Below are 26,417 nucleotides of genomic sequence, written 5' to 3' on the forward strand. Positions count from 1 at the left end.
TACGAGCATTGCGATAGCGAGGCGAGCTCAAAACGCAAACAAGCGACAATCGACAGACTTCGGCAGTCATCGAATGGGAAAATCAGTTCATCAAAATAAAAATCAATTTACGACCAGGCAAAAGCCAAAACGTGTGTGTGTACGTGTGAGTGTGTGTGTATGTTTGTTGTGTGTATGTTATATTAAAACATATCTTTGTGCAAGAAATAATAACCTTGCCAAATCGTTTGACTTCGTTTTCGTTAGCTTGGCAACGCAACGTTGACAACACAAAATTAACAACAATACATAATATACATACATATGTATGTTTAAAAAGAGACATCAAATACAAATATATATATGTATATATATATATATATTGAAGAAAAAAATATTTATAAACTTTGCACTTCTATTAGCAATTTATGACTGTATGATAGCCGCATTTTGAGTTGTGGCAGGAATTGGAACAGGGCTACGAATAATTAAATGCTCAAACACGCCAGCATTGCTGTTATGAAAAAATGACATCGATTAAGCACAACTGCAATAAAATCTATTTGACCAGCAATACTTACTCGTTCCCCAGATCATATGAGAAATCGCATGTGACTCAAAATTAGCATATCAAATAGCGCCATAAGTATCAAAAGTCAACTAGCAACTGCAATTTCTGTGTATGCACACCATAAAATCCATAACAAATTGGCTATAATAGCTGGCTATATATATTTTATACAGGGTATACAAAAACATATATACATTATATACATACTTGTTACTTGTTGCCATTAAATGGGTTTGAGTATGTACTTCAAGCTTTTTGGAGCAACCTATGATCTTTAGATGTGATTAGACAATTGCTTTAGCCTCTAAGCTGTCTTTCTATGTCCCCCAGCGAAAATGCTTTATTTCGCTGATTTGGCCTTTAAGCATCCATCCTTCATTTGCGGTTAGCTCACAATACAATGCTGACATATATTTGTACGCATATGTCGTCAAATAATATTATATTTGAATGTGTATTATCAAACGACTAGATGCCAAGGTAGTTGCAACGAATAGCTTTGATTGTAATTATAGAAGCTGATAATCTCCTCTCATGCTACAATTTAGGAGACTATGCTCGTCTCCTTTCGAATGCTTGGCTTCCACTAGTGCCTGTGCCAGTCTCCCGCCCACTTAACCCAAATAAGGATTTTGCGCCAACTCATTTTAGTATTAATTTTTTTTAATTTTGTTTCTTACCAAATCATTTCAATCAGAGTCAGACTGTTCGCTTTTGCCAGTCATTGCAGCTATTCTCAGGCAATCTAATTAGTTGCCGCTCAACGCTGACCCGCTGCGAATAGCCAAAAGCCCCGAAATGTCGCAGAGGCCCCGCGCATTGTTGTTTTGCATGACTTTTGGGGTCGTGGACCCAATAATAAAGTTATTAATATATATATATGTATATTGTGCGTTGACTGAGAAAAAAAGCACAAAGTGCCAACCTGATCAATATCACGTAATGGCCAAAACAACGAAACTGAAAACTGAAAATGCTGGAAAAAAAATTGAGAGTGGCAGAGGCAGAGCCGAAACTGATAAATCATCACTTTGCTGTGCTGTGCTGTGATGTGCTTTGCTGTGCTGTGTTTTGTGCTGTGCTGTGCTGTGGCCTTTCCTTTAACACCTTTTCACACTGTTAGCCAAGCGAGATCTGATTGTTAGTTGTTACTCACACAGTTTACTGTTTTGGACTCGTGGACCGCGGATTCAATTTAACTGGTACGTGGACCGGTGTGCCAATCACCCAAATGACAGCTCAGCCCCAGCCCCAGCTCCAGCCAAAGGCCAGCCATTGAGTTGCTAAAATGCTGCTTCGATTTTAATCCAATATCATTTTTTCTGCTACTCAGTATAGCCTGGCAACGATATTTAATATTTTTTTTTGATTTGCTATGCTGGATACCCTGTATCCAAAAACGTTTACTTTTAAACTAAATAAAACTGATAATATAAGTGTTGGGCAATTCAATCTGAGTCTTTAAATCTCTGAATGCGGACGGTAGAAATTGTAGTTAGAATGGATAAATTTGAGCTCAGCTCAAATCAGTTTTGAATTTTGAAAAAATTCCAATAATATCTGCAAATATAGAGAGTTTTTGGAGAGCAAAGAAGCTACTCAAACACACAAAAGTGATTTCAAAATTTTTCATTTATCATACATATGTTTAACTTATCATAAGGTATGTTTAACTTGTCATACATTAGAAGATAATATCGCCATCCATCTATTGCATCTATCAGACGAGATTAATAGTTTTCGAAAGTCACTCAACGAATGATTAAATGATTAAAACAAAAAAGTGCTTTCCAATGTTTCAGTAAAACAATGACTAATGGGGCATTATAATTAATATTGAGTTATGCGATACTCATCGATTTGTCAACATATAGACTTAATGATGCACTCCCAGCTAATAATTGCATTTATTTAAATGCACATACAAAGTAATTGCTTATTTGTCGAGATGTACTGTCTCTGTGTACTTGACAGATTCCTTTATTGTTATTTTAAAAAAATAACAACTCGCATTTGTTGCCGATGATAAACGTATTATTCGTAATTACCATTATTTTAGCGAGGTGTCCGAAGGGAGGTGCAGGGCTCGGACGCTAGTTGTAAGTTGTAAGTTGACGCTTGTTGCTGGTTAACACCCGCTATAAACATGCAACAGTCACAGGGCACAACATGCGATTAAAGATTACTCAGCATACGGAAGCACGACAAAATCGGTGCAAAGTTCACAGACTATTTGCCAACTGCCAATATTGATAAAAAGCTGCTTGCAAATATTTACCTCCATTTACTCAAGAAGCAGCACTCTGCCGGACACTAAACTATGGCGAGAAAATATCTACTAACAGTTACATAGATAAACAAAATGCTACTGCGACAATAGAGATAAAATAAGAATATTTAAACTTTTTTTTAGGGATTAGTTATTCCAGTTCAAATTTGAGAAACTTCTGGACTATTTATATCACCTATAACAAATATGAATTTATTGTGGCTAGCCTTCAGCTTATATTATATCTCCTCAAAAAAACATATTTTGTTGAAATATATTCCTTATAATTCATGGCCCTTTTTACTATTTTGTACAAAAAAATGGGGTACTTAATGTATTCATGCTTACAAGAAAAATACAAATACATGTAAAAAAAAAATATCAAAGTCTGGCAAAAGGCTGTAGAACAGGCAAAAAAAATGTTAAAAAACACTCCCTCCAACCAACAATGTTATCGTCCATGGCTTAAATAGCAAGCAACAGCAATAATATCATGACAAAATCTTCGCATTTAATTGCTCCATTGAACATGGCAAGTGAACTCTCGGACTGCTTAAAGCACTGTGAGCTTGGAAGATAATACACACACTACTACACACATACATATAAACATATATAAATGATTTTACATGTGTTTGTACATAATTGCTCGCCTATGATGAACTGAGGACAAATGATTAACATCGCAGTTGTGGCATTAAGCATAAGAAATCTTTAATTGCTTTAAGTGGGTAGCTGCAATTAAACGAGCTTTTAAATCTTGATGCTTGGAAGCTGAAAATATGTCAACGAGTATTTAGCATTGCGGATCAAATAACACTATTTGAGAGCTAAGAAAAATGAAGAACGTTTCAAATACTTATTATAAAGTGCTCGACTAAAGAGATATCCTTGACTTACGACGTCCAATCGCTCATTACATCTGCCGACTTATACATTTTAAGTACCCTAAGTGGAGGAGCTTGATCCGAGATTAAAACGCTTGTGCCGTCAGACCGACGAACAAACGGGCAGACAAACCCACGAGCATGGCCAGATCATTTAATGGCCAAGAATTTAATTATATAAGCACAATCAATTTTCTTCTTTTTTTTTTTTGCTTTTCTAGATTGCAAATTGATCATGATAAACCAAACTGATTTAAAACCAAGTTTTTTACTTAATTAAATGTGTGACAATGACACTAAAAGCGAGTGGAAAATACAATTCAGTCAAATAAAATTAAAGCATTATGTCGAAATGGAATTTATACATTCAATAACAAAATAAATCCAATATCCATTTTTTTATTTTTATTTATTTATTTATATTCTAAGATTGTGAAAGAAAAATGTTTTGCCCAACTGTTTGAAAAGTATCAGATATAATTAGAAATGATCACATTCCAGCATTCTGTTTTGAAGGGACCACAAAATTGTTTATTGTAGTACTGTGTAACTAAACAAGTCTATTTATTATACGAATCAGGATGCGCTTATCTTATTATACCCATGTAGAGGATATTATAAACTTGTCGTGAATTCTTTTGTAACAAATTGAAAAATGAAGTATTAATATTCTAGATCAGCCATTGTCGTCTGTCTGCCTGTTTCTATGCAAGCTACTCTGATTGGAACAATCGATCATTAACATTTAGATGATAGCTAATCCATTAACGAGTGCAGTAAGTGGAAGCATCATTAAATGCAGAGCAACAAGCAAGCTGCGACTGGCCGGAAGTTGGCAATTGTCTACATTGGCGTAAAGGTGAATAACGACATCGACATCAACATCGACACCGAAATGGATTATTTTGAAAAATTGTCTTTAATACTGAATTTGTTGGCCACTACTTGACTGAAGCTGCTACTTAGCACCAAGCAGAGATCACAGTGCAAGCTTTTTACCTTCAAGAACTGGTTGTGTGTGTGTGTGTGTGTGTGTGTCTGTGTGTGTGTGTGTTGAGTGCTGGTGCGTATGATCTGAAGGATAACCAGTTAAATAGTGACTGTATAGGCTGCAGCGACTGAATTCACTCAATTCACTGGTTTGGGTTAACGACACAGAACAGCGGATCGCTTACAAGATATGCATGGAAAACTACAAATTACGCATACGCTGTGTTGTTCGGCAAGAGCAATAAAAACAGCGCAGCACAGATAGAGTATCTTGTCTTTTTACGATTACAAAATGAAGGCAGGCGAGCAAAAATGAATTCAAATCGACGCAACCCAAAAACTAGTCGAAGTTTGAGTTTGAGTCGGCACACAAATGTTGCAAGCGTTCCAAATTAGTTTAAGGTGAATTAGATTTTTACACAAACACACACACACACACACACACAGTGATATATATTGCTTTGCATATGCGCAAAATTATGAAATTAGTTTCAGTCTTCGTTCGCTTTTGAAAAAGGCTGCCAAAACGAAAATGACATTTAAATTAACTTTAATGGCCGGTGTTTTTCGGCCAGTTGTCTTACAGATAAATCACAATTTGCATACCAAAACAGAAAAAAGAAGGCGCTGTCTCTAACCTTTAGCCCGATATCGATTCAGGTGGTTTGCCATTGTTCCCCAAGAGGACATGCACTTTTAGAGAAAGCATTTGCATTATCTGGGTTCATGGGAGGTTGCAGTGATCTTGTTAAGATACCGACAACAGGCCTTAAACTGGAATTCATCATGAGGAACATTGATAATCTAGCTAATCCCCCAAAACATACAAGGCGAACATGTTGTTAGACAACTTCATTTTGTGGATTCATTTGGGTTTCGAACTCACATTTGCGTGTACTGGCACAAAACTTGTTTCTTTTAGTTAATTAAGATCCCTTTCAAATTTCTTTTGTTTAATTGAAATGCAGAAAATTACATTAAGTTCCGTTCTAAAATCCTTGAAAAAAAAACTACTTTCGAGGCTTATTTATTAAATAAAGAATTTGTAAATGAAGCGAAATTTAAATTATCTGCAACACTTGTTAAATTAAATACTCTTGACAGATGACAGATGAAATTAAACGATTTGGATGTGGAAGTAATTTTCATTCAATAAACTGATATTTGTGAGTATGACGAATCAAATATGATGCCATCGATTTATTATTTGAAAGTGCACAATGTCTAAATTACAATTACAAGCAAGTCCTTAATAAATACTTTATGGGCTTGTAATTTTATGTATTGAGGAAGGTGCTATTTAAATAAAAAAAAATTGATTTGCATAGCACTTGGAATGCGGAATTTGTCTATTCAAATATTTCGAACGGATTGAGCAATCATCTCGTTGAGGACACTTACAGCAGCGGTGAACGCAACTCGAGACTAACGAATATTATCAGCTGAAGCATAACTTCAAGAAGCGCTGGCCAGTAATTAAATGAACACACAATCTACATGCATGCTGCATACACACGCACACACACACACACACACACATTCGCATATGAGCGGGTACTAAACGCAAATGTGCAATAAAGATTCAAGAGATGGGCAACAGCTGTGAATATTGTGTAAGCCTAATCCTGCCCACGGGCCCCGCTAATTGCCTGACATACCAACCACTAAGTCACGAAGCGGAAATTTTGGTTGACTGGCAAACGGCCGAAGAGATTCGCGTATTATGATCCGCACACACACACACACACACAAACACGAGCGCACATAAAGCCTTTATTGCACAGTTACAACAACAGCTACATCCACACAACCAACTACAATTTCTCGCTCAAATGTTTGACTCAAGCACGTCTTGGCTTTGACTCACTTTCGTTTTTTTCGCTGCTGTTGTTGTTTTTTTTTTTAATTTTTGAGTGCAACTTCACAGTCAAGGCGTTAAGCGTCTGATGCCAACAGCAACAGCTGCTCAGCTCAGCTAAGCGTCTGCTGCTGCTGCGACTGCTGCTAACTGTTGCTGCTGCTTACTGCTGCTGTTGCTCACCGCTACTGCCTACTGCTCGCTGCTCACTGCTCACTGCTCGCTGCTCGCTGCTTGCTGTTGGCGTCGCAGCCAGCCACTTGTACGGTTCGCCGCTTTGTTCGAGCTTTAGTCGGTAGTGTATGATAAAATCACGTTAGTAATCAATTGCAAGCCCACCAGCCAAGACCGCAAAGCCAGCGCCAGTCACAGAAAGGTCCACCATACTACTCAAATAAGTTCCAAAAAGTATAAATCAAGCCAAATTCAAATATATACATATACACATATATATATACATACATATATATAAATACATATATATATATATATATATATATATATATTTATCTAAACAACAATAACAAAGCGTGTACGTATTCGTCGCCGTTGCCAACCGTCGCCGTTTAAACGCACTATAAACGTGGGGATATACTACACACACACACACACACACACACACACACACACACACAAACACACACACACACATACAAATACACACCTACATACATATACATATGTATACATTCTCATACATGTAAAAAACGCCTATGGTTCAACCAACAACAACAGCGTCTCAAGCAAACTACAACAACAACTGCAACAGTAACAACAACAGTCGACATGCCGAAAAATAGTTGCAATAAGCGCAAATTCCGCAAGAGTTGCAAAAAAAAAAACCAAAACAACAACAACAAAAACAAAAACCAATATAACTAAAATATAACTACTAAAATTGCAACAGTGCCAGCAACTAAGAAGACACCAATGAAAGAATCACTCGAAACTCAACTCGAACAATACAAAATGTTTGACTGTTATTATTTATTAATATATCTATTTTTTTTTGGTTTTGCTTGTTGCATACACATTTTACATATTTTGTTTTGTTTAAATTTTTTTGTGTGTTGTGCATATATATATATTTTTTTTTTGTGCAAATCGTACCTAAACTTAACGCGTGTGTCAAATTGTTTTTTTTTGTTTTTGTTTTTGGCTTAAAGTGATCATTTACAATTCCACCTTTACTACTATGTTACAGCCAACAGCGAAAAGCATATATTGGTTTTGCCCAATGTCTGTCTGTCTGTTAGAGACTTTAAATTTGCAATTTATACTCGAGCATGCCCAGCTCAAAGTGTTAAAAATTATGGTACCACCCAACGGGAGACGTGAGAAAGGCAGGAAGGGGAAGCGCTCCAACCGTTAAAAGTCTCCAATGGTTGTAAGCCTTGGCCATATAGTTATTGACTGATGATCACGTTTAAATACATCTTTCTAAACCTACAAACAGGGAGGAGATGGGGGGAGGAGGTGTCAACCCGACAAAAGTCTCCTGCAATTGTATACCTAGGCTACTTGCTAACTGCATGCCAGTTTCAAAAATCCAATCAAAAATTAACGAATATATCTTTTAGTGATATATCACAAACAAAGCAAATTTAAGTGCAGAGTAATTAGAATATTGCTTTGTTAAGGTGACTTTATTGTCATACGTAAATTCGTACATCATTTCAAGTATCTATAATCTTGCATGATGTTTTTTGTATGTTTTAGCATCATGAAACTTGAAAAGATAAAGACACTAAATACTAAGCTTCGATTCTTGCATATCATTAGCAGATCAAGTTTCTTGCACATCTCTGGTTTATTCATTTTGTTCACCCCAGACCGATAAAATCTGACATTTTAATGATACTTGATATGCATATTGCATAATCGGCAATTAATGAAAACAGCGTTGTCATTAACGAATCGATTCCAAAGTGGTTGCTACTAACTAAATTATTCTTGTTTGTATTTGAAAGAAAAAAGAAGCTGAGTTCTGCATGAAGTCGAAAAGATAGCATGGGTTTCTTAGTATTTGTCTGCTTATATTTATCTGATTTCTTTAACAAGTTTACTACAATTGTACTGTAACAGAATGCTTGGCTTACAGAACTCAAGTTAAGCTTAGCTCTTTTGCAATTAATTTCGATGATCGCCCCATGACACGATCGCAATGATATATTTACAACATTAATATATTACAAAATTAATTGCACCAGAAGAAAAGCGTGTTCGAGGTGGACGTGGAAAATGACAGGAAGCCGAGGCTTCAGCTTTAAATGGAGACTAGAGACACTTTGTCAGACAACACTTGCAAAATTTTGCTGCGTCATTTGCAATGTCCGTGCCATATAATGCCACTCCCCGGTTGCAAAATCACCTTCACATCAAAACGCTATTCAGTCTGCACTTGTTGATATCATTATTTGTATATATTTATACATATTTTTTTTTTGGATTGATATATTTCACAGTGTTTCTTTATTTTATTTATTTTTTTTATTTTTTTTATCTATTCAATATTTTGTGCGCCCCATTTAAATTACGACATGCATGTTATGCACTCCCAATGTCATCCGAATTTATGGGCCAGCGGTAATCGTCGCGTACGCCACATGGCGTATGAGAAATAATTAAAAGTGTGCAAAATATGATGAACTATATGCATATTGGTGTGTGGATTGCTGTCAAAGCAACCAACTAACCACTTTGACAATTGTTAATGAGCCGAAACACTTTTAGACGCTGAGGCTACGGCCGGGCCAGTAAAAAGTAAAAGCAGCCACATAAAAATCAGCTGCGCCTGAGCCACAGTCAGATGACATAACCATAGCTACAGCGACAGCTACAGCTAAGACAGACAGACAGACAGGCAGACAGACAGAGAGATAGACCGCCAGTCAAATGGGCTTCGTTGTCTGTTATTGCCGGTTTTGTGGCAACTCTCACACAGCCCCAACACTCAACACTCTCGAAACTCTTGGCACTCTTGGCACTCTCCAGTTTCGGTGATGACAATCTGCACTCTCCCTTTCTACATCGCCCATTATTATTATTATTATTATTTGTTGCCTTCGGCAACTCTGCCTCTCGTGCCAAGCCGTCTCTGTTTGCGTTATCTCTCCGCTTTGCGTTTGTTTTCATTTGGTTTTTGGCGCTACGCCCTACTTAATAGCCGCTGACCGTTGGCCATCATTGCATGTTGCCACGCACAGCTAATAATCGGCTAAGAGAAGTGTTTTCGTGTTATTGCTGTTGTTGCCAAATTGCCAAATTTATATATATATATATAGTAAATATACAAATATATATACCCACATTCATACATATATATTCGTAAGTGTGTGCGCATACCAATAGACAAATGCATAGACTGACACCCGCACAATTTGATTGATTGATTGACTGACTGACGTGCCAATCTGTCGACAATTGCGTTAAGAATGCAGCTTACACGTTGATTTCCCAGTTGAGCATTTCACTATACTCTTTCTCATATTTATAATCGTAATTAAGCTCATGCGACTACTTGTAATTTAACTCATAATGATATTCATACTCATACGCATACTCATAAGTGTGGCCAACCTTCGCAGCATACATTGAACTTTGCGTCCCCAATTTAATCGATTTTAATTCGTTATTGACATACTCAACTTCGTCCAAACAAAAAAACCCCCCTCAATCGATTTGTAATACGAATTTGTGCTATTTTGAGCTCTTTAATAAGTGTTGAATTAATCAGTCAGCAACTATATGCAAATTAAGTTTCATTTTGCAATTTTGATTTATTTTGTGTAATCCAATGCTAACCCCAATTCAGCTACAGTATTTTAATAATTTCCTTCTACTTAAATGCAATATTTTCTATCTTGCATAATTTTCAACCGTGATGCGTCAATAAATGCATAAAATTGTTTAATTAACCTTTGTCCCACAAGCTTACACCAGGTTTATGTTTCTAATTGCTTGGCACAAGTATTGTGTGATCACACCATCCTTTCAATTGCTTATTAGTTGGTTAATTATTTGAAATATTCAATCATCATATGTTATGTGTACAGCAAGATATATATATATATATATATATATATATATACATTCATATCCGTCATGACATCAATGTTTATTTCATTTGCCTTTGCTTAGGCATCTCCATCACATTTATCGTTGCATCTTTTTTTTACAGTTCGCACGATTGCAATATCTCTCCGCTTTTTATATTAGCTTCAGCTTTTGCATTTTGTTCAATTCGAGGCAAATTTCCTAAAACTTAAAAGCTTACCTACGCACACACACACACTTACACACACACAGTTACACACTTACAAACACCCGCTCAACGTTTTCGGCGTTGACGTTGCAGTCACTGTTGACGTCGCTGTTGACGCCACTGCTGACGTCTGCGCTGTCTAAATAAAATTACATAATTCTTATTGCGGCGTTTTGTTGTTGTTTGCTACTTTGGTCGTAGTGATTTATAAATTGCTTTTACCGTCGTTGCTTTGCTGCTGCTGCTGCTGCTGCAGTTGTTGTTGCGCACACTTTCCACATAAATACAATGCGCATTACTCATACGACGCGTTGTCCAAGAAAAGTTCAATATTTAAACTTGACACACACTCAAAACAAACACCTAATTGACTCCTATTCGCTACTCTCATGCGAAAGCATCATACAAAAACAAAAAACAACTAAAAATAGCCAAATTCAGTGTCAATTAAGCGCATTTTTTGCCTTTCAGCCTTGCCTAAACCCTAGAATAACCAAAAAAAAAAAAAAAACATTCAAAAACGAACAAAATATATATATAAGCGCTCACAAGTTACAAAAAAAAAAAAAAATAAAAAATTCCAGCCACTTAAAACCAACAAATCCATATAACTGAATAAACACACATGCAAACATTTTTGATTCCACTTTTTGTGATGTTTATTGTCGAATTTGACTTTTAAATAAATAGAAAACACGTTAATAAAAGCGCCGCACAATCTTCATGCGACAAGGTCATCAGACGACCTTTAAACGATTAACGTTTCAAAATAAATATGCAGCTGCTTGGCCTGCTCTCTTTCTTAATTTCAACTCAATATATTTCGATTTAATGTATGTATTCGTGTACTAATATAAGAATGTTATTTCTGATTTTATCTTGCAGTTCCCCCCTCCCTAAACAAATAAAAACACAACAGTCTTTGCAACAAAATGAGGCAGCCGAGCACACACCATTCTATCCTGGCGCTGATTCTATGCAGCACCGTTTGCCTAATCAGCTCAAGTCCCCTGCCACATCCGGCTGGTAATCAGGAATTGGATTTGCTTCAAATACCGCTTGCCAATGGAAAGGTAAGTCAAAGTCGATTTAAGTAATGCCAACCAGTATCTTAGTAACCAGTGAGCAGATATATGACAATATTATAATAATATTATTCATGGGGTCTGATGACCTCAGCGGTTATGCAGACCAACAAAAAGACAGATGCTCAGCTGACCATGGAAGGGTTGTTAAATACTATTGGCAACAGAATTTATTACATACTAAAATTGTGCAAGTGTATGATATGACATCTGGCATCATGTATACGCTGTGTGGTGCGATGCCAATGCTGCCCTTTATTGCACTTATTTGGCTAATATACAGTCGGATGAGTATGCGAACCATTCAGACGGTTGGTCGTCCAACTCGTTTGTCGAGCTTGTAGCAACGATTAAAAAAAATGTTTCCTTTTACTTTTTCGACGGCTGAGACTGGAATATTTAAGAAAAATCAGGTCTTGGGGTCTGTATGCCGCTGTGTGATGGCAGAAAACCTGCGTGACCAGATCGGGGCAGTGGCCAATTGCAAGGAAGTTGGCACACTTGCTGCAAGTTTCCTTGGCCCGCTCTAGAGCAACGGCCAAGACGTGCTGCTGTTGGTCTCGCTTGGGTGTTGGCACAATCCGCAAACTCCGCATAATTCCCTCTCGAAACGAATTCATTTGAAACCGGCTGGCTGTGTGTATTAGTGTCCATGTGTTAAGCAATATCTTTTTGTTATTTAATGGCCTCCGAAATAAATGTATTTTTCGTGCGAATTTTGAATCTATTCGGATTAATTTTATCCATATTTTTGGACAATTTAATTGCACTTCGCAGGCACTTTCAAATATTGCATAGCTTACACAAGCCAAATTAACTGTCAGCTGATAATTTTTGCATCTATCACAGTCAACTGCAATTTACAACATTATTCACAGTAATTAACACCTAGGTCATCACTTAATTGTTTGTTGCGTGCTAAAATGTTGGCCAAAACTACAGCCGTTTTCAAAAAATATATATCCTCCCTTACAAGCATTATCAGCATTATCGACTGGTTAGCGGCTCACTCACTGTTGATTTTTTTGCCATTTATACCCTGTACGGATAGCTGGCCAATTCAATATACATATTATTACAATAGTCTCTCTGAGACGATCTGAATGTATTAGAAATAAAAATTATTTTTCATTTTGCACAGGGTATCTCAAAGTTAGGACGGTGAACATATAAGCTACCTAACTTGCTGGCTTTCACTTTGAATAACAAATTCACATTGACATCTTAAACAAGTGCGATATTCACTATAAATTCGATAAAACTTTGCGATTCATTCGTTTGCTGTGTTTCTGTTGACGAGCAAAGCAAGAAACGCTTTGTCATTAAATAATCAATATGATCTCAGGGCTATTACCCAATATATATGTATTTGCAGACCTTAATTGATTTGCCATTAAGTGTTTGGAAATAATTTCCATTTTTTTTCTTCTACTATGCTTAAAAAGAAAACATGAAGATTTTTAATTGCATTTTAATAACTTGGGGAGCGTAATATAATTATGTTTTCAAGTTTGCAATGCATTGCAGGAGACGTCTCTGACCGTTCTTAATATTATTTTAGGGATATACATTGTATATGCACTGCGACCTGCTAGATCTATTGTTCACCTTCTGAGTCTATAGCTCTTCCCTCAACCCAAGTTTTAGCACGTTGGGTTGAGGGTTTCTATGTCGTTTGAGCTCAGAACATGCATCCCTAAGATACCACATAGTTTCTTAGTTAAGGCGACACAATCTGACAGGATGTGCATTGAGGATTTTTTTCAAAATTATCAGAAAATAACTCATTAGCAATTAATTTATTGTTTCTTCCTCGGCCGAAAGTGCATCTAACATCAATAACAATAATGCTATGAAATTCACATAGAACACACATATCTTAAGCACTGCAAAGCTCAAAACTATACATATATATTTTAAGCTCATCCATACCTATATCAGCTACTTAGTAGTCGTTTTACTTGTTGATAGAATAACTATTTGCACTTCTATTTGGGTTTTAGATAAGCTATATGCAAATAAAAAATCAATAACCGTCTACTTTTCTTTTCTGATTTGTATTTGACAAAAGATGAACATTGCGTGACATATTGGCAATAATGATAATATCAAGAATTAATATATTGCTGCTGCTGTCGCTTTTATGATAACGGGGAAAATTGCAAGTTTATTTCAGCATTGTGCTTTCTTTTAATTCCATTAGCTATTAAATGATATAACAACAATCGCAACAATAACAACAACAACAACAACAAAGGCAATTGAAGCGCACAGACTTCCAAATGGTAAGAGCAGAACGGACAGCAACAACAGCCTCGGCAACAGCAACAACAACAGCAACAACAACAACATCAACAGCTGCAGCAACAAGAGCCCCCCACAAGCAATCCAACAATTTGCTTTGTGGGACTGCCCCCAAAGTGACACACGACTCTAGTTCCTCGGCAGCTGCTCATGGTTGCCACAGCAGACTTATATAAGCTCTCAGTTGCCAGTTGCCAGCTTGCACTCACACACACACGTGTATTTCATACATCGCATTGTGCACAGCGGCAGCAACGTCAACTTCAATTTGTTGTTGCCGTTATAGTTGCATGTCAGCAGCTCACATTTGCTGTTGTTGTTGTTGTTGTTGTTCTTGCTGTTGTTGTTGTAGCTGTTGTTATTGCTGCCAATTTGTTGGTAGCTGCATTTTTAAGTGGCAAACGAGACTCGCTTGCTAGTCGGTCATTAAGTCAAAACTACTTACAGTTGTGTTGCTATCGTCAGCATTATGAAAAAAAAATAAAAACAAAAAGAAAATATGAAAAAGGGCAACAAATCAGAAAGTCAACAAGATTCTATTCTCAATTTTGTATACCCAATATGAGAACCACAACAGAAAGAAACATTCAGCTTGATGTTTACTAAATGCAATTGCATTTTAGAAATATTCGCAGATTGCCAATGACTTTAGCTATATTCTTAATATGTTGATAAATAAAATACACAATTTGATGAAGCATTACTCTCTCTTGAAGTCAAAATCCGATAGCTTTTAGCATAAATGTTACAAATTAATTAATATATTTTTTACAAGGATACGAAATCTTTGTCATCTCAGCAAATATGAATGTGTTAATTTGTGTTAAATTATATGGCTTATATAAGTGTGTCTCATATGCCACATAATATCGAGCTTATTATTGTTTCTGTTGTTTGTCTGTTCATTGATTTGTGCGGTCGTCAAACAAGGTCTACAAATCTGAGCCGAGGGCTGAAAGCATTGGACAACTTACAAATCGACCACGGACAACTCAGCGATGAGTTCGTGATATGCATTAATCATGAATCTACACTGAAATCCAAACATTAGTCGTTTCTCTAATAATTGGTATACCCTAACCGATGGCATTTTTCATTTTTTTTTCACTCAAGCACATGTTATATTTATTTTGTGTAGATATTGCAAACAGGTCAATTCATTTAAGCGATCAAGAGTTTAACAACTATACATATACATATATATATATATATATATTCAATGTCAAATTTTATTTGATTTTTTTTTCCAATTTTACACCATTTTAGTGGCAAATGCGTTAACTAATAAATATGTATTTAAATCTAGTTTTTGCACTTGAACTCATTGGAAATCGGAGTTTCTTAATCAATTTTCCTCTTCTTTTTATATATTGTGTTTGTATGTGTTTTTGTAAATTTTGTTACTCTTCGGCATTTGCATATTTAATATATGTTGGTTAAGGTCAGACTGCTTAGCCACACATCAATACATATACATAAAGTAAATGTGTGGTTTTATTAGCGCGCTTAGCGTGTCTGGCATTTTATGTAAATGCGTTTATCGCAGACGATTCTGGAAAACCCATTGAAGATTTAATAACTAATTGATAGCTTTGAATATATCCAAATATATAACTATGGTAGATGTACGTAACCTCCTTCGTCAACTGTAATAACAAATTTTGCCTAGCACAATTTACCCCTAGTTCGTTACGATTATATGAAAAGGAAATATAACATGAATATAATAAAATATATATTATAGAATTTTTATGGCATGCTTCTTCCGTCTTCAGCATCAACTTGAATACGGTATGAGTGTACTCATACTACTCGCAACAAAATGACCAACACAAATAAAATTGCTGCTGTTTAAAATGCATAGCGTCAACTTTAATGAAATGTACAAGTACTACATAGTTTTACTTAACAAAAAAAAGCAGCAACAGCAAATACAACAAATAAATACGACAACGGTGGCCAGAGAGCAAAACAGTTCGCTGCCCAATCAAAGAAAAGGTATTTAGTTTTTCTTGCCGTTGCCATTGTAGTTGCTGCCGTTGGCATTAGCTTCCGTCCGCGTGTAAAGACAACTTCCGCACAGAGTTTTGAGACAATTAATTGCATAACAATAACAACAATGCCAGCAATTGTGTGACAACAACAATTGTCCATTTTATGTTTTGTCTGTGTCTAATTGCCCTACCTTTAAATAGTTTTATTACTTGAGAATCAAACTGAAACTTTTATGATAAAGTGTCTTGGATGTGATTTTATATTGTTTTCAATCTCCACTGTTTATTCAATTAAAACAATATCAACTGAAACATAATTTGAATTAATGAAGCGTCGCTGCTCTCAGGTACTCGCCATGAATATATATTATAAGATCTGAGCAATTGCAATTACTACACTTAGCCATTCTCGTTGCATGTCCAATGACTCGTGCTGTTGATTGTCTAAGTCAACCTCTTCATCCCGCACACCTTCGACGACCTACGGCAATAACAGCAACAGCAACAAAAACAACGCTTAAATGCAATTTAAGCATTTTTGTGCAATATTTTCTGAGACTTTGCCGCTTTGCAACTGCCCATTAGCGTTAACAACTTTTTGTATAGTCATTTGGCCAGCTTACACTCCCCCATATTCCCCTCACCTCGTCCAATCTTTTTATTCATGCTGCAGACTGCCGCGAAGGCTAACGAAGGCTGAACGACGTTTCCAGTGGATGCTGTGCAAATTATAATTATTAGTCGGTGCAAGTCGGTGAAGAATGGAGGCGCGTGGGGGCGATCTGGAGCATTGAAAAGTGCTCAGTAAATAGTGGGAGATTAAGGTCGTGAGTTAATCAGACAACATACAAAAGAGGCTCTTAAGATACGGCAACTTTACAACTTCGGGCAAGTTAAGGGCTACAAAATTGGAAAGTCATAACTGAGATATAAACTGTAACTATTTGGCAATGTTTCAATTTAATTTGAGAATATTTCCTTTATCAAAAAGAAGCAATCAGAAGTATTGGCACAATATAGAAATACATATATTTCAGGGAAAGACACAGAGATAGAGAGAGAGAGAGAGAGAGAGAGAGAGAAGAGACTAGAAACTCATTGTCTCATTGTGCAAAGTGAAAGTTCATCAATTGTTGGCTTATTGTTGGTCTTTGGACAATAATAGTCTTTGTTGCTTTTTTTGCAACTCATTTTCTTTGAGTTTGAGATCATGATTTGTATTTGTATTTCAGTGGCAGTGGCAGGGATTATGTAAGAGCATTGTATTGACCATATTTTGTATTTTGCTTTGCAGGAAATCGATGTCTTGACACTTGGCGCAAAAGATCAAGAACAATTGATAGCTGATCGCAACAAAAGAACAATTGGACTGCTGCGCGAACTGTTTCCGGATATAACAAAGGTGCGTATACAAAACCAGCCTAGCATATCGGATTAGTATGTAAATGAGAATGACCAGGACTAGGTGTAAATCGTCAATCAATTTCAATCAATTTAGATATGTGCACATAGCGAAGCCTACATATGTATATGCATATCTATATGTATATGTGTATGTGTATGTGTATGTGTATGTGTATGTGTATGCACATACATACGTCCCCTCACCCAATCCAGAATAATAATAATAATATTGTTTAGCTATGCGGAGCGGCGTGCGGCTCTGTTATTGTTAATTGTTGTATTGCCTGAACATTTCGTAGGAAATCAATATGCAAATCAATCGTCTAGTCAATAATATCTTGCAACGTGTTGGGCCCGTCGTCTTGGGCACGATTCTCAATCCGGGATTTGAGCGCAGTGCTCCCCGTAAGCCGTCAATTGCTGCTGCTGATGATGATGATGATGTGGCGCAGCCGCTTGATAAGGACTATGAGAGCTTACCTGATGAGTTGACCAAATATCAGCCCGACAAGGACTTTGCCGAACAGCTGAAGGACAATTGAAGGCTCCTTCGCAATAGCGTGTTTTAGTTTATTTAGCATATTGGCATACAATTAAAACACTGTCAATTACTCTGTTGATTATCTCATTTGCCATTTAAGCTGCATGCCCTCCTTCCTCCCTCCACTTCACTTGTCAGTAGACAGTAGTGCACGTATTACGTATAGTTAATGCATGCCACCCACAAATAGCTTGACCACAAAAAAAAAACAAACAAACGAACATGTTCGTTAAGCCAAAATAAAGCCAAAGCACTAACCAACCAAAAACTACAAATGCAAAACAATCATCAAACAATTGGCCAATCACAAAAAATTGCACAGCACCAAAATTTTGTAAAACGCGGCTCAGACACAATCAACCACCAGACCACAACAAAAGCAACCGCAGCAGCCACCAAAAGTCGTCAAATCAAAAATCACAACAAAAAAGAAATGAAAACAAAAATCATCATCAAACCGAAACACAAAAAAAAAAAAAGACGAAAATCTGTCTCTGTCTCTCTCATGGACGTTACAACCAGCCATCAAGTTAAGTACAGCAACAACAATAACAAGAACAACAACAAGAACAACAACAACAGCCACAGCCACAGCCACAGCCACAACAACAGCAACAGCAATGAACTTGAACAACCAACACCACCAACAAGAATCAAAATAAGCAAAGCATCCAAAACAGCATCATCATCCCAAAAATTCATGGCAGTTGATGGATAGGCATGCTCCCCGTGACAGTTATTCTGCATATCTCTCGTCTGTCTCGTTCTTAGGAAATCGACTCAATTGTTAATCGCATTATAGCTCAAGTAATACGCGTTGCCGGCCCTGGTCTGCTCAATAGCGTACTGGCTGGCAATCGGGGCACTGGTGGTGCCGGTGGTGGTCGCACCACCACCTCAAGCAGCTTCGATGCCGATTTTGATGATGACGATTTTGATGATGATGTTGCATCTGCATCGGCATCGGCCTCATCACCATCTCCAGCGTCAGTAACAGCACCAACTCCAGCCTCAATTAGCAACAACAATGATGACAATGGCTCGCGGGTCAGAATCGAATTACCGACATTTGCACCCGAGTTGGAATCATCAGCGAACAAAGGGAGTGCGCGTAAGAGCCAACTAAATGAAACAGCACCATCATCAAGTTCAAGAACCACAACAACGACAACAACAACAACCACCACCACCATCACCAATCCCAGTCCCAGCCCAAGCCCCAGCCCCAGCCCCAGCCCAACAACAGCAATAGCAACAGCAGCAACAGCAGCAACAGCAGCAACCACTACAACAACAGCAGCAACGACAGAGATGCCTTTTCAGCTGTTGTCACGCTTTCTGGGCGACGAGCCAACATTGAGCACAGCAACAACAGGAGCAACTGCAGCTTCAACTGCTGCAATTGCTGCAATTGCAACTGCAACGCAGGCAGCAACAACAACAACAACAACAACAGTTGAAACACCAAGTGTTGAAACAACCACAGATAACTCCCAATTAGCACCTACCACTATCTCAACCATCACTACTCTAACCCAGTATCCCAACAACAACAACAACAACAATACCATCGAAGAACCACAATTGCTCACAATTATAGCCGATATAAATCGTTTATTAAACTCTACCAATTATTTTATTACAACCAGAGATAATGTAACAACAACAGCAACAACTCTTGCACCGCCAGCAACAACAATAATATCGACTACAATTGACAAGAACATCAACAATAGCAACATTACGAAATTATTGCCCGTCTATGATTAAGAGCAAATGTGAGACCCAAAACACACAACACTCGACCAATTTTGCGCCAACAACAACAACAGCAACAACAACAACAACAGCAACAACAACAACAACAACAATAACTGGAAACAAGCGACAATTACATCAAGGCTTCAATTCATATTTATGTAGCTAACATTTTCGTTGTAGTCTAAAAATGTAGAGCTCATTCCGATGTTTAAGCAAGTAATGCCGTCTAAGACACAAACAATTTGAAACCATGTTGAACTACTACTCCTGGTGCAAGCAACTAGTTTTTCAACTAACTAAACATAAAACAAAAACAAAAATCTTTTTTAATATAATCCATTTTTTATTCGAATCGTGACCTGCGAACCAAAATTAAAAAATTAAAAGCAATCGAGCTAGTTTTGAAGCCACATCATTTGTCACTAATTAATTTCAAACCGATCCAGTTTTAAAAACAACAACCCCCCCACCGCCGATGCCCAATCCTATTTTCCCCAACCATTTCGAAAACGATATTTTTGTTACAACTCCTCCAAATGTGTATCCAAATGCAAAAGCGCTCTTTGCGCGGGGCAATTCGAAAGAGTTCAAAATAGCCTTTGCTCCCCTATCAGTGTTGTAAAGTACCCGAATTATGTGCTGAAAGTCGAACCAGTCCATGCAAATACAAATTAGAAATCTTGAAGCAAGTTATGCTTGAAGGACACATCTGCACATTTTTTTGGATTTTATAATATTGGAATTATAAGTGCTGTAAAGTGCTGGGAGCTAAACTCAAGGAATTTTCATATCTCTGTCTGATTTCAGCATTACTTCCCTCCTTTTTTTATCTATCTCCCCCTTTCTTGCTCTCTGTCTCCCTCTCTCTCTCTATCTATCTCTCCATCTCTCTCTCTCTCTGTCTCTCACTGAGCTCTGAGGAAAGTTTTCTGATATGTTAAGCAAACATTTCGCTCTTGACTTGCCCCGTATAAAGAGCATTTAGCAGTTAGTATTGCCACGCAGTGTCCATTAACGATGAGCCCCGTCCGCAATCCAAATCCGCCCCACAATGTTTAGTATATGAAACAATCACACACATACACAGAAAAAGCAATTAAATAAACTAACCATTCTCTACACTGTACCCAAAATGCACACTCGCACACGCCCACCAATCCACGCCCCACCAATCCACGCAATCCACGCAATCCACAATCCAACGCAAACCGCACACGAATCTGGCCCCAAAATCGAATCGTGGTTGTTGTAGCAAATCGATGAGCAAGCGAATCGCATCATCTCCAAGCTGCTGCGCACTTTGGGACCAACTGTATTGCGCACCGCCATTCAGGGCAACACAGCGAATGCGGCACGCGACACCTTCGACGCTGACTTCGATGATGATGATGACGACCAGACAAAGAGCGATCAGAGCAGCAGCAGCAGCTCGAGTGGCAGTAGCAGTGGCACCCGGGTATCCATTGAGCTGCCCACCTTTGAGCCAGACGATGAGAACGAGATTGATGCGAATGAGAAGACTAGCAGCACCAGTAGCACCACCACCACCACCACCACCAGCACCAGCACTACCACCACCACCAAGACGCCCAGTCTTCGATAATCACAAAGAAATGTGCGTGTAAATTTGTTTGCTACAACAACAAAGCGATGTATTTCAAGAAATTACAATATTGGCACAATTTTTCTTTAATGTTTATCAAATTTTGTTCCGTGTTTTCACAACAGCAACAAGAATTGGCAATACCACAACAACAACAACCACAGCACAACTGCAAGCACCACTCAAACTCAAAATTGTTTATGATATTAATGCAAATTATAACAAAAGAAGAAAAAAAAATATATTTACAACACTGGTTTTCGATACTAATATATCAGTGCATCTGTCACTGTCCCTCAAACTATATACACTTGTACTTTGACACACTCTTTGTTTCTTTTCCATTGGATATGTTGTAGTTGTAAGTCTTTCCATTGCTCTCTCTCTCTCCCTCTCTTTCTCTCTTTCTCTCCATATCTCTGTATCTCTGTATCTCTCTCTTTCTCTCCATATCTCTGTATCTCTCTCCCTCTTTCTATTTCTCTCCATCTCTCTTTATCTCCCTCTTTTTACCTCTCTCTTCATCTCTATCTGTCTCCTCGTCCTCTCTCTTTATCTCCCGCTCTCTTTCTACCTCGCTGTTTCTCCACCATCTCTCTCTCTCTCTCTCTCTCTCTCTCTCTCTCTCTCTCTTTCACTGTCTCTGACTCTCTCCTATACTTGAGTCTGTAATCTTAAAGAATTTTTTATAATTATTTTCGCATTCATCTTCTATGCGCCCCTCTTTTGGCGCACTTATCAAAAATATAATAGGTGTTTTTTTTTAAATATATATACATTAAAATTGTGTTAGTTTTTTAAGTCGTTTATAATCTACTTTAAATATACCAAAATAATGTTACCTGTATGAATTTTGTAATGCTCAAACACGAAGTGCATATTATTTTTTTTAGAGTGTACTCGTACACAGCATGTATGTACATACATTATATATAAAATTTAAAATGTTCGCCTTTATTCACGAGTAATTCATTAGTGCACTTGCAACATTCATGAGTATATTCACGGAATATTCATAAGTGCATTCACAATATTCATGAGTGCTCATGCTCATTGGCGTATTCACAAAACATTCGCAAGAGCATTCACATATGTACGCTTACCAGCCATGAGTGCACTCACAACGCTATTCAGATATAGAGTCATGAATGTTTCTTGACTCTTCCACAGGGTGTTCACATTGGATCTTTCATTCGTTTCGCACACACACTCGAAATCATAAAAACAACAACCAAAAATCCCATTTTCAATTCGATTACAGCTTTGAATACTACTGGAAGAAGTCGTAATCATAATTCACTCGTTCCTCCCGAATTTCCAATTTGCACAAATTCAATTTCCAGAAAATAACGAGTCTAAGAATATGAGATTGTCGCCCGATTTCTGGCGACAAATACGCATACGCAGTGAATGATTTCTATCAATAGCTAAAAAACCACTTGTTCGAGAGAAATTCTCCATTTCAAATAATGAATAATGTTTTACTAAAGAAAAAAATGTGTGTGTTGAGTGTTTTCGAGGAACGAAAAACTCATGCTATTTCAGCACATTCTCTGCACTTACAAATGTGTGTATGTATGCATGTATGTATGTAACTTGTTCGCAGATGATGCGTGTTTGTGTCGCATGCCTCTCTTCTCTAAACTTTTCTCTCTCACACACACACACACATCACACACGCAGACACACACACACAGACACGCGCACTCTGTCGCAATCCTTTTAACTCTGATCCAAGGTCTTCGCTTAGAAATTATTAGTTGTGTTTAATAGTTTCTTTTTTTTCTTGTTGCCACAACACTTGCGCTCTTTCGCTTGTGAGCCTTGTGGCGTTGCATTTAGCTTGATCGATTGCTCATTTGTCTATCTGCTTTTGTTTTCCTTTTTGTTTATTTTGAATCTTTTTCTCTTTATTTTCATGTTCCATTAAACCGATTCGATTTGTGCAAATAACCAAATAAAAAATACAAAAATAATAATAATATTATTATAAATCCAAATACAATAAAAAAAAACTGCAAACAACGCATTGAAACCATCAACTGCAATTAAAAACTATAAAAATCAAATAATAATAATGTAATAAATTTAAAAAAAAAATCTCTCAAAATGTATACATAAATACACCGATTGCATTTGTGCACGTACATCTATGTCTCTTACTCTCACTCTCACCCTCTCTCTATCTCTCTCTCTCTATCTCTCTCTGTCTATCCATCATCATCAATTAACAAACAAAAAATGAAACGGCAAAATCGTATAAAAAATACAAATAATAAAAACAAAACAAAAAATCAACTGGCAAAAACCGTCTAAACTCATAATGCCAAAAATGCAACATTACATTCACCTCCTGCCTAACCTTACATATCTGATAACCCACACTCACTCACACATAAACACACACACCCATATATATATTTATATATATATATATATATCTCCATACCGTACTCGACCACAATGCCAACCCTTTGCAAACATACACAAACACTACAATACACACATAATACATAATCGGACCACACATGCCACTGCAACAAAACCCACACATTGCGCCGCCCGAAAATCCTTTGCCATGCCAAACGAAATCTACTCACCACAAATACGCACACACACGCACACACACACACATACCAAATGCACATAATCAACTTAAAAATTCAAAATTTTGACAATGCAACATACCAAATACGAATTCCTTTGCGGCGAAAAAAAAAAACACACAAAAAAAAACCCTGTTCCGATCACAGAACGGTGCCACCGATACAAAAATCGATCTATCGGCAATTAATAAACAATTGGAGGAGACAATTAGGGTGGCGCGACAGGTGAAAGAAGCGGAGGCAGCAGCAGCAGCAGCTGCCGCTCAACAATCGTCGGGAGGCTCACCCATTGCCCAGGCACCCATTCCCCTCAAGTCCAATGAGCCCATCCAGCTCAGCTTTAATAACGAGCTGCCAACAGTAAATGTCGGCAACAGTGGAATAGACGATGTGAAAGCTCTGAGCACCAACGATTTGCAGCAATCGGAATCGAAATCACCGGCCATTGATGACTTGTCATTGGACTCGGCGGAGGACACGGCCGATGTGGATGATCGCAACAAAAGGTAAGCAGCCAGCCCAGCAACACCCCTCACACCCCTTCTCCTACCACACCCCTTTAAAAATGCAGTCTGTTACATAAGCCACGAACACAAACGAATTGGCCAATAAAACATGATACATACATAGATATGTTCATACATATCTATGTTCATCACACCCTCTTGTCGATAAGGTCATGCAAAGCAATTTATAAAAACTATTTTCAAAATGCTTCACATTAAGAAAAAATATAGTTCAAGCTTATTTTGTATTTAAAAACCAACTATACACCAATATATATATAAAATATAACTAGCCGGATTTTGTATATGATAAGATAACGATTCGGATTATTGCCAATATTATTGTTCCTATAAAAATATGGAGAAGCATATTTATTGCATTGTTTAGTAGTAAAATCCATAATATCGGCTATGCCTTAATAATTTATCCAAGCTTATTATCCTTCAATTTGAAAAATAAAATTTGACTATTCTGCGTTCGTTTCAAATAAAGTCAACAATAACAGTGAAGTTCAATTAACTTGAATAAATCCGCAACGTAATCCATAGATTGCATTTCTGCACGATTCGATAAGATTGAACAAATAAATAACAAGAACATTTTGAACAAAAACCACACTCAACTAATTACACAATTTGGTACACGTTTCCTTCGACCCACCCAAAAAATGTCATAAATCGACACACAAAAGTAATCTATTCAAAAGGTTCCTGAGCTTTGGCGGCGCTGGTCTCGCTGGCGGCTCAAGTGGCGGTGCCACGCCCGGTGGCAACAGTTTGGGCGGCGGCGCCGCCGGCGGCGGTTCCGGTAACTTTCTGTTGGATGCGGTGCGAGTGAGTACAATCACAACGAATATCTTGATTCATTAAACAAACGCTGATTGCTAACATTGCACACACACACACACACACACACACCACATGTCATCAGCTCTTCTCGGGCAGCGTGCAGACCCAGCAGGGCGATGAGGCCGCCAATAGCGTAGGAGGAGGAGTCTCTGGCAGCACAGATGACACAGATGGTAGCGGGGATAGCACACGCACTGCCGATGGTTACACCGAGGGTATTCCCGGCCCCGTGACGCGTCTCGTTGTCTTGGCCAATCGAGGACTGGCCAATCTGGTGCAAGACTTGATATTGGTAAGAACTAAGAAGAACAGAAGCAGCACAGTTAACAATTGCATATATACTATAACAATATATTATACCCAATGCAATTCTATAGCGCGTTGCCGCCACCAGCGAGAAGTTTGTCAACTTCAAGGCAAAATTGATAACGGCGCTGATCTAAGTGCACCTTGGCGCCGTCCACAAGGTCCCGTTTTAGTCAAGTCAACAACTCAACTGTACAGAGTCAAACAGCAGCAAACATTTCAACACTCTCTCTCACACACACACACACACACACACAAAAGCGCGCACACAATCACGTTAGAAACTCTCCTACACACCCACACACACATACACACACCATCACAACACACACACACACACACATACACACACAAACCAACTATGATTTTGTTGTGCATTATTTTTGAACAAAATTTATACTTTTTAGCAAATTTATATATTGTTTTTAAATATACAACTCAAAATTCTTACTAGTGAAAGTTGTAGAAAACAAAACAAAAAGAAATTCTCATCAAACAAAAAACAACGAAAAATTACAGAAATTTATTTATTTTTTTTTTTTTTTATACGAATGAAAAGTGAAAAAAGAAAAAAACAGCAAAAAAAAAAAACAAATATATGTATAAACATAAATACGATGAAGAAATAAACAAATCAGAT

At 37.5% G+C, this 26,417-nt stretch overlaps 2 protein-coding genes across 5 annotated transcripts; both read left to right on the forward strand.

Annotated features, from left to right (window-relative positions):
* The first annotated feature begins 6,886 nt into the window (after positions 1 to 6,886).
* Positions 6,887 to 26,188, forward strand: LOC6565182 (keratin, type I cytoskeletal 10). Of its 4 annotated transcripts, none has more exons than XM_032737904.2 (7): positions 6,887 to 6,962; positions 11,704 to 11,891; positions 17,496 to 17,603; positions 24,264 to 24,622; positions 25,315 to 25,456; positions 25,554 to 25,763; positions 25,849 to 26,188. In XM_032737904.2, the coding sequence occupies exons 2-7, from the start codon at positions 11,751 to 11,753 to the stop codon at positions 25,912 to 25,914; spliced, it is 1,026 nt and encodes a 341-aa protein (XP_032593795.1). In that variant the 5' UTR covers positions 6,887 to 6,962; positions 11,704 to 11,750; the 3' UTR covers positions 25,915 to 26,188. The 4 variants fall into 4 exon arrangements, with proteins under 4 accessions (XP_032593795.1, XP_032593796.1, XP_032593798.1 ...); XM_032737905.2 differs by having other exon boundaries at positions 25,330 to 25,456; XM_032737906.2 differs by lacking the exons at positions 24,264 to 24,622; positions 25,315 to 25,456; positions 25,554 to 25,763; positions 25,849 to 26,188 and adding exons at positions 18,918 to 19,247; positions 19,796 to 19,820 and having other exon boundaries at positions 6,892 to 6,962.
* Positions 20,158 to 21,568, forward strand: LOC116805552 (uncharacterized protein YGR130C-like). Its single transcript, XM_043215953.1, has 2 exons — positions 20,158 to 20,190; positions 21,160 to 21,568. Exons 1-2 carry the CDS (start codon positions 20,158 to 20,160, stop codon positions 21,508 to 21,510), a joined length of 384 nt encoding a protein of 127 aa, XP_043071888.1. The 3' UTR covers positions 21,511 to 21,568.
* Positions 26,189 to 26,417: the final 229 nt, after the last annotated feature.

The sequence above is a fragment of the Drosophila grimshawi genome, unplaced genomic scaffold, assembly GCF_018153295.1.
Source record: "Drosophila grimshawi isolate 15287-2541.00 unplaced genomic scaffold, ASM1815329v1 contig_848, whole genome shotgun sequence".
NCBI classification, from domain to species: domain Eukaryota; kingdom Metazoa; phylum Arthropoda; class Insecta; order Diptera; family Drosophilidae; genus Drosophila; species Drosophila grimshawi.